This window comes from Microtus ochrogaster, unplaced genomic scaffold (genome assembly GCF_000317375.1).
Source record: "Microtus ochrogaster isolate Prairie Vole_2 unplaced genomic scaffold, MicOch1.0 UNK118, whole genome shotgun sequence".
Classification (NCBI taxonomy): Eukaryota; Metazoa; Chordata; class Mammalia; order Rodentia; family Cricetidae; genus Microtus; species Microtus ochrogaster.
Window position 1 is genome coordinate 559,348 of NW_004949216.1, and position 8,501 is coordinate 567,848.

An 8,501-nucleotide genomic window follows, 5' to 3' on the forward strand; every position below is an offset into this window, starting at 1 on the left:
GAAAAACCAAAAAAAAAAAAAAAAAACCAGCTAAAAAAGTTAAAGTGATAAAATATTTGAGGTAAGCTTATTAGCCCTATCTGATCATTTCATATTATACATGTATCAAAACATTTTATTGTATTTCAAAACATATGCCACTTAAACCAAGTGGGGCTGGCAAGACAGCTCCGTGGTAAAGGCATTGTGGCCTCACAACCTGATTTTGATCCCTAGGACAAACACTGTAGAAGAACCGACTCCTCCAAGTTAGGCTCTGACCTCATACATGTATTGCAGCATGCATGCATCACATCTAACACACACACACAGAAACAGAAAATGAAGGTGTAAACAAACAATTACCCCATAGCTAACTTGTCATATACCTGATGGGAAACTGAGGTTAAATCTGTTATCTTTAAAATCAGAAAGCCCAGCAGCACCGGTCACGTTTTCCATGCTGTACCACAACACCCCAAGCCAGTCTTTAGCCCCAAACACTTGTCAGCACATTACAAAAGGAAGTCCCACCTACATACACTGAACTGAAATTTATTTTAAAAGCTAAAGAAATTTTTATACATCCTTTATAAAACAAATATTCCAGACTCAGAATTAAGCAATGAGTGTTCAATATTATAAAGCTGTGTGTAGAGTAGTTTAAGTAGTGGTAACATTTAACCCAGGTAAAAATGTCACAGAATTCAAATCATGACTTGGATCTTCAGTGACTCAAGTACTATGGTCTCAGTAAGGGTTTGGTCAGTTTTAAGATACATCCCTTTGGACGCAGTGTCCAGGAGTCTTTCATTACCACTCCCCATCAATTCACGGTAGGGTAGCTGGCCGCAGTAGCAAGTCCACAATGGTTGTTCCTGTCTTTGGCTATATGGACGAAGCCTCCCATACCCCATTCATGACCCCAGCTGAAAGAGATTCAAGGAAACATGAGAATGATTAATAATTAACACTTGAAAAAATAGGACTGAAATTAGCACTGAGTGCTCTAAGATCTACACATAAAATACAGAGGCATTCATTCCTATTTACTGTCAATGCTGGTGCCTTCATCTCCTTCTTTTACTTTTTTGATAGGATCTCCCACTGAACCCAGAGCTCACAGCCCCCTGATAGCCAGCCCTGGGGGTACAGTGTGTGTTGCAGTACACAGCTTTTGAGGGTGCTGGGGATATGAACATAGGTCCACAGGACTGGGTGACAAGTCACCTCGGCCCCTCACTTATTTTGAGATAGGGTTTTGTGTAGCCAAGGTTAACCTCACTGGTTCCCTAAGAGGATGCCCTTGAATACTTGGACCTTGATCTCCAGTGTTAGGTCAAGGTCCAACCACACCACACCAGGTGTTACATGGTGGTGCTTGAGACTGAACCCAGAGTTCTGCATATTCTGGGCAAGATACATCATTGAGGCAAACTAGATTTTAACAGAATGATGTCTCCACAACCAATGTTATGTTTTATCTCAGTGAAAGATAATTAGTTGTGAGACTTAATTTTGACAGGCTTTAAGGCTGCTGAGAGCAAAATGAAGATAATACAGGGAGATGGGCTAAGGTTTCTGCTGGCCATCTCTTGCTGAAGACTAAAGAAAAGCATGCTGAAATCACACAGGTCTCATAGGCTTATTGAAATTTAAGCCAAATTTGGAAATTCAATGTTACAAATATGTAAGAATCTCCTCCACAAGCTTAGTTCAGAATCTAAAACACAAACCCTTCACTCTGTAAGACGTCCAGAGTTTTAAAATTTGAATGTCTGTGAACTTGCATCTAAATATTGAAAACCCTAAAAGAATTCCCTTTTCAATTTAAAATACATTTTGAGTCTTACCTGTTCTTGACAATCCAAAATTTATTCTTAGCTGAATCTGTTCCTTCATATCCATAGCCAACCACCAGAACCCCGTGGTCGAGCTCGCTGCTGCTACAGTCCGGTTCATAGTAGATGCCTGGCACAGTTAAATGAACACTTGGTGAGAGGTCCTAGTCACCACGGGACTGTGATCCACCTTGTTCCCCACAATGTCACAGATCCCAAAGTCCCAAATTTGACTAGAAGATACTAGTCAAAAAATAGTAGTGGTCATGTTGGGTGACCTGGTGCATGTCCTAATCCCAGCACAGCAGAGAAGGCCAGCCTGGTCGACAATAGTGAAATCCTGTCTCAGTATTTGACAGGTTTGATGTAGTTCAAGCTGACCTCCAACAGGCTATGTAGGCAAAGATGGACCTGACTTGATCCTGCCTCTGCCTCCTGAGAGCTGGGATTACAGGAATGAATTATAAAAGAAAAATCCTATTGTTTTAAAGCCTATGGCGATAGGCTCCATCTTCTTGCTAGAATACCAAAACCATAAACCCTGCTACTCTTAAATCTAAAAAGGATGAACAAGCTCTCTCCCCGCTTTCCTCTATTGAATGACAGGCTCCTTAAAAGTCCTAATTACAGCAATAAATCTTTTGGAAAAAGATCCAGCTATTAGAGAAGAGTTAGGTAAATTAGGGTCTACCTATAGAAGTAATTCATAATCTTTAAAGAAACATTTCAGATGGTGGGATGGCTTATCAGGTAAAGGTGCTTGTTAAAAAGGCTCAGGGCCTGAGTCTGATTCTGGGGTCACACACAGTGGAAAGGAACCAACTCCTGCAAGTTGTCTTCTCACCCCCATATGCATGCATAGCAGTCGCACGCATCCCCAAATAAACGCATTAATATTTAAAGAGAGGGGTGCTGGAGAGATGTCTCAGCAGTTACGTGTATCCACTGCTCTGGCAGGGAACCTGAGTCTGGTTCCAGCACCCACTGGGTGGCTTACAATTGCCTCTCAGTCCAGTCCCAAGGGATCTGATGCTTCAGGACCGAGAGCACCTGCACTTACATGCACCGCTGTCCCCAGCATAATTAATTAAGAAACCTTGAAAATGCCCAATTGATCAAACCGAAACATCTGTATATTAAACGTAGACTCAAAATCCCCAACAGTCCTAGAAAGCAAAACTCATCTGCAAAGGCAGGGTGGCACTAATTCTAACAATTACCTGAACGATAGAACTGGAAAGACGGATGGCTTGCATCCATAGCCACAGCAATAGGCCCCACAGTTGCCACGGCCTTCATGAGAGCCTTCTCTTGCTGAGGGATATCCACGTATCCTGTGTCATTAGCCACAGCAAACTCAGGTCTGTACTTACAAGGTCCATCCTTTGAAAGTTAAAGGAGAGACTCATCACAACTAGAAACAAAACCCTTAGCGATGTTCAGTTCATAATGTCAGGTCAATACTCACAAACCAACCCTCAAAACAAAAGGCTGTTAGCTATCCACAAAGCACGAACTATGAAAACCATGTCTGCTAATGTTTCCAAAAACAGAGAGGAAACAAACCAATTACCTTTGCTTCATAGGGATAGGACTCCTCTGAGTCCAGACCTTTGTTGTTCAAAATGTACTGGAAGGCATAATCCATCAAGCCACCGTTGCAGCCCTGATTGCCTTCAGCCCGGGAACAGTCCACAAGGTTCTGCTCACTCAGGGAGACCAGTTTGCCAGTCTTAAGGAACATCTGACCTTCCAGGGCCCCACTGGCACTGAAAGCCCAACACGAACCACACTGGCCCTGGAAAGAGAAAGAGATAAGGGGGTTTACAAGACAAAGATAGTCAACAGCTTTTACATGTGCCTTTAAACAAGAAGCTGGATGTGGCGATGCGTGGCCGAAATCCACTTGGGAGATTCTGAGCTTGGGGCCAGGCTAGGCAATTGTGAGACCCTGTTCCATTCACGCTCCAAAGGTGTAATATGCCCAAGAGCAGACAGACCAAAATACTGTGTAGGGTCCAGGCTAAAGCACAGGAGCGACAGGCAGTTGGTGGCTACCGGAGGAGGGGAGTCATCATCTTCAGTGATGCTGTCAGTATGGAGTTGCCCAGGCTCTAGTGGGTGGATAGCTACGCCACGCCTATGTGTGCACGGTAGGCTGGGTGGCCCTGGTTAAACTCTACGGGCTGCAGAACAAAAAGACCTGAGGGTGAGATGGGTACTCGTTGGGGGTGTTGGTGTTGATATGGTTGAGGGGAGGATGTTGGGGGCTGAGTGTATAAAACTGCCAAGAATAATAATAAAGAACTCGCATATCACACTGCATTATAGCAAACTCCAGACCTTCTTGGCCATTCTGTGGGAAAACGTATGAACCAGACAAGGTCAACACCTGATTCTTTTGAGGGGCAGGCAGGGTTAGGTGTGTGTGTGTGTGTGTGTGTGTGTGTGTGTGTGTGTGTGTGTGTATGTTCATGCCAGAGGCCAACCTTGGGCATTGCTTCTCAGTCACTATCTACCTTGTTTTCTGAGACAGGCTGTCTCACTTTTGGCTGGATCTCATTGACTTGGCCATGCTGGTGGGCCAATAAGCCCTGGGAACCTATCTGCCTTGCTTCCTACTTACTGGCAGAAGTGCTACCACATCAACTTTCTCTCTCCCAGGTGTGGGCTGTGGGGATAAAACTCAGGTTCTCCCAATCACACAGCTGAGACGTCTCCCAGCCCTCATACCTGATTCTTCACGGGAGTCACACAACCTTTCTCTCTCCAGTCCACAGACTTTGGGATCTGAAGCATCAGAGGCTCCTGAAATACTTTCCCCTTCCTGTGCCTCTGGTGCTTATAGCCATTCACCAACTGCCGGAACTCCTCATTGGTCTTCCGAGAAAGACAAAAAAAAAAAAAAAGTTGAAGAGGTGAGATAATTTTGTAAAAAGAAAACAGAAAGTCCAGAGAGCTTGTATCACATCACACTCACCATGTCCCCAAAGGCGTTCATCTCCATGGTGAAGCCATGTTTCCCCTCACTGTATTCCCCATTGTGCAGCTCAATCATCTTCATATTCTTCTCCCACACTGCTCTCCTCCACTCTTCCTCATTCTAGAAGCAAACATAGAATTGGCAGTTTTTATTTTTGTTAAAAATCGAGGGGAAGGCCGGGCGGTGGTGGCGCACGCCTTTAATCCCAGCACTCGGGAGGCAGAGGCAGGCGGATCTCTGTGAGTTCGAGACCAGCCTGGTCTACAGAGCTAGTTCCAGGACAGGCTCCAAAACCACATAGAAACCCTGCCTCAAAAAAATAAAAAAAAAAAAAAATCGAGGGGAAGCCAGGTAGGTTGGCACATGTCTTTAAATCTCAGTACTGGGGAGGAGGAGGCAGGCGAATGTCTGTGAGTTTGAGGCCAATCTGGTCTCTAGTGAGTTGCACGACAGTGAAACCCTGTCAACCCCAACAAAAAGGAGGAGCTAAGGGGCTGGAGAGATGGCTCAGTGGTTAAGAACACTTGTCTTGTGGGTGAAGACCCAGGTTTAATTCTCAGCACCACACACAGGTCACAACCATCCATAACTCTAGTTCCATGATGCATATGATACACTGACATAAATGCAAGCAAAACACTCTTTGTAAGTCTATAAATAAGTCTTAAAAAAATCCAACCCGCCAGGCGATGGTGGCGCATGCCTTTAATCCCAGCACTCAGGAGGCAGAGACAGGCGGATCTCTGTGAGTTCGAGACCAGCCTGGTCTACAGAGCTAGTTCCAGGACAGGCTCCAAAACCACAGAGAAACCCTGTCTCGAAAAACCAAAAAAAAAAAAAAATCCAACCCACCCGACGAAAGCATTTCTCCTCCCGAAAGCATACAACAGGGATATTTGTGCTCTATTCCGTTCACAGTGGGTGTGTGATTGGGATGCTCCCACTAAGAGCTGGCTTCTAGAGACTACTACTGTCTAGCATTAAGCGTCCAAGGGCAAGGAGGACCACTCACTCTCTCGAGACACTGGAAACATTACATACCGTGCCATACAGTCTTCTGTGTGTAGACTTCCACTGGTGCCATTGGGCACTAAACGTGTGATTAAATTTTGGAGTGGCTAAGGCTGTCCCCAAGCACAGGGTAGCCAGGAGGAGTAAACGATTCATGGTTCAAACACCTAGGGAAGGAAAAGAGGAAATAAGGATCTGACAAAGCCTTTTTATTTTATTTTAATTTTTTTGGTTTCAGACAGGGTTTCTTTGCAGCTTTGGAGCCTGTCCTGGAACTCACTCAGCAGACCAGGCTGACCTTGAACTCAGAAATGCCTGTCTCTGTCTCTGGGATTAAAAGCACGTGCCACGACCACCCGGCTAAACATTTAAACATTTTTCTTTCATGGATAGGATCTCTGGTAGTTCAGGCAGACTTTGCACTCTTATTTGGCCTCGTCTCTCAAGCCCTCATCAAGCGCTGTGATTTTTAGTCATGAGCCATTAGGCCAGCAGCAAACCGGTTCATTTAAAATATTAGTTAAAACCACCTTAATAAAACAGAAATGTCTTTACACGTGTTAATAAGTATGGGTGTGAGTGGAGAAAAACAAGCCAGAAATTAATCTTTAAAATTTACTCGATTCGTGGAGTGGTGGTGATGGTGGTGCAGGCCTTTAATCCCAGCACTTGGGAGGCAGAGACAGGAGGATCTCTGAGTTCGAGGCCAGCCTGGTCTACAGAGTTCCTGGACAGCCAGGGCTACACAGTGAAACCCTGTGTCGATAATGATAATGAAAACTTGCCAAGTAAGTGGCATAGAAACTGGGATAAACTCTTTTCCATTATAGTGGCATGATAGTCTTGAGTCTCCCGGTACTGTATGACTAAGAAACTTAAGGGGACAACTTGGTCCAGGTCATGTGCTGATAGTGTTGAGTGAGCCCAAATGGGGGATACAGAAGTCCCCTCACACTTTAAGTAATGCACAGCTGGGGACTGGTCTGAACCTAGTTTCCAGAACGGAAGCCTCGAGGCGATACCCTCCCCAGGGTGATCCCGGCTCGGGTTAGGGGCCCACGCTGGGCCGGGGGCGGAGGGGGGGGGGAAGGAGGCGGGGGGGGTGTCGTCTGCTCCGCCCTCGTAGCCACCGCCCACGGGTGTTATGGCGGCACAGGGAGCCCTGGGCCCCCGTGACCAGCTTCAGGGGGGTCCTGCTGCTGCCCCTTTGGGTCCCATCAGGCCCGGAGTCAAGCGGCCTGGCGACGACCCCGCTTGGCAACACGGACTCCGTCACTCCGGGGAGGCCGAGGGATCCCCCACCCCGAGGTCCTGGCCCATCCTGGGGTCCCCAGCACTGGTTGCAGATGCTGTGGTCCCGGGATCTCCTTTTTCCTCCCTATAACCGTTCGCGCAGCGTTTAGGCCCACTGGGGTCACTCACCTGGAGCAGCCAGCTACTTACGAATACTCCACAAACTAATATTCTGGAGGTCGCCGAGGTCCGAAAATCTGGCGAAGGAACGCTGGGCTCGGGCTTTAAAGCCTCCCAGGCTGCGGCCCCGGCAGGGCCCGCCCCCGCACCGCCATTGGCTGTGTCTGCCTGGGGGCGGAGCCTGCGGGGCTCCAGGCGCGTGACGCCGCCAGGTCCTAACCTGTCCTGCTGTGTGACCGCCCGGGCCCCGGGCTGACCTCCTCCCTGGAAGATCCGGGTCCGTGCGGTGCCTCTGTCCAAAAAGATAAGCTCCGGAACAAGGGTCTGCTGCGGAATATCCACCCAGCCCTTCTGCTTTTAGTTTTAAGAGTTTTGGATTAAAATCTGCGGGGTGGGAGTTTATATATAATCCCGTGATTTCTGTTTATCGCACAACAAGGCTGGGTCTAAGTGGAAGAAGGCAGAGCCATAGGCAAGAGTCTGGGCGGGCTTCCATAGAATTAGAAAAGTCTAGAGATGGGGGAAATAAATCCAATAAGATGAAGTCATGATCAACACGTAGCTTCTCCCAGCACCGTACTTCCTGTCTTACTTATTCACGAATTATTCCTTAGGAGCCTTTCTCTCAAACCTACTAGACATTATTCACGTGGTGTGTGTGTGGCGGGAAAGGTTGGGTGGTGGCTTTAAAATAAAAAGGGGGGGGGGTTTGAAAACGATGAAAGCTGCTTTTCCTTCTCTGTGTTGTGAATTGTTTTCCGTAGTCTTAAAATGCTTCTGGAATTTGATGAATTCACTGGAAATGTATATACATTTATTTTTAGATAGGGTTTTATATGGTTTCACTCTGTACACCAGGCTGGGTTTGAACTCACAGGTATTCTCCCGACTCTGCTTCTCAGATGTCGGGATTGAAGATGTGAAACACTAGTCCGGCACGAGGTATTTTGGTGCTATCCCTCTCAGTTTCCTCCTCCCAGCCTCCCCTCACTCGAGAGGAGTAATATTTAATATGAAGCCTGTAGTTGTGTAGCTTGAAGAAATTATTTGGATAGGGAAAAAATATTCAGATATAAGAACTTAAGGACAACCACTCTTGGGAATATACCCAAGAGAGGCCCTATCATACAACAAAAGCATATGCGCAACTATGTTCATAGCAGCATTGTTTGTAATAGCTAGAACCTGGAAACAACCTAGATGCCCTTCAATGGAAGAATGGATGAAGAAAGTATGGAATATATACATATTAGAGTATTACTCAGCAGTAAAAA

The 8,501-nt window shown here is 46.4% G+C and overlaps 1 protein-coding gene across 1 annotated transcript; it reads right to left on the reverse strand.

The window, feature by feature from the left end:
* Positions 1-517: 517 nt before the first annotated feature.
* Positions 518-7,360, reverse strand: Ctsv (cathepsin V). Its single transcript, XM_005371645.2, has 8 exons — positions 7,237-7,360; positions 5,845-5,981; positions 4,801-4,923; positions 4,554-4,700; positions 3,394-3,618; positions 3,041-3,203; positions 1,833-1,950; positions 518-908 (listed from the first exon to the last, which is right to left on the reverse strand). Exons 2-8 carry the CDS (start codon positions 5,968-5,970, stop codon positions 806-808), a joined length of 1,005 nt encoding a protein of 334 aa, XP_005371702.1. The 5' UTR covers positions 5,971-5,981; positions 7,237-7,360; the 3' UTR covers positions 518-805.
* Between the last annotated feature and the right edge of the window lie 1,141 nt (positions 7,361-8,501).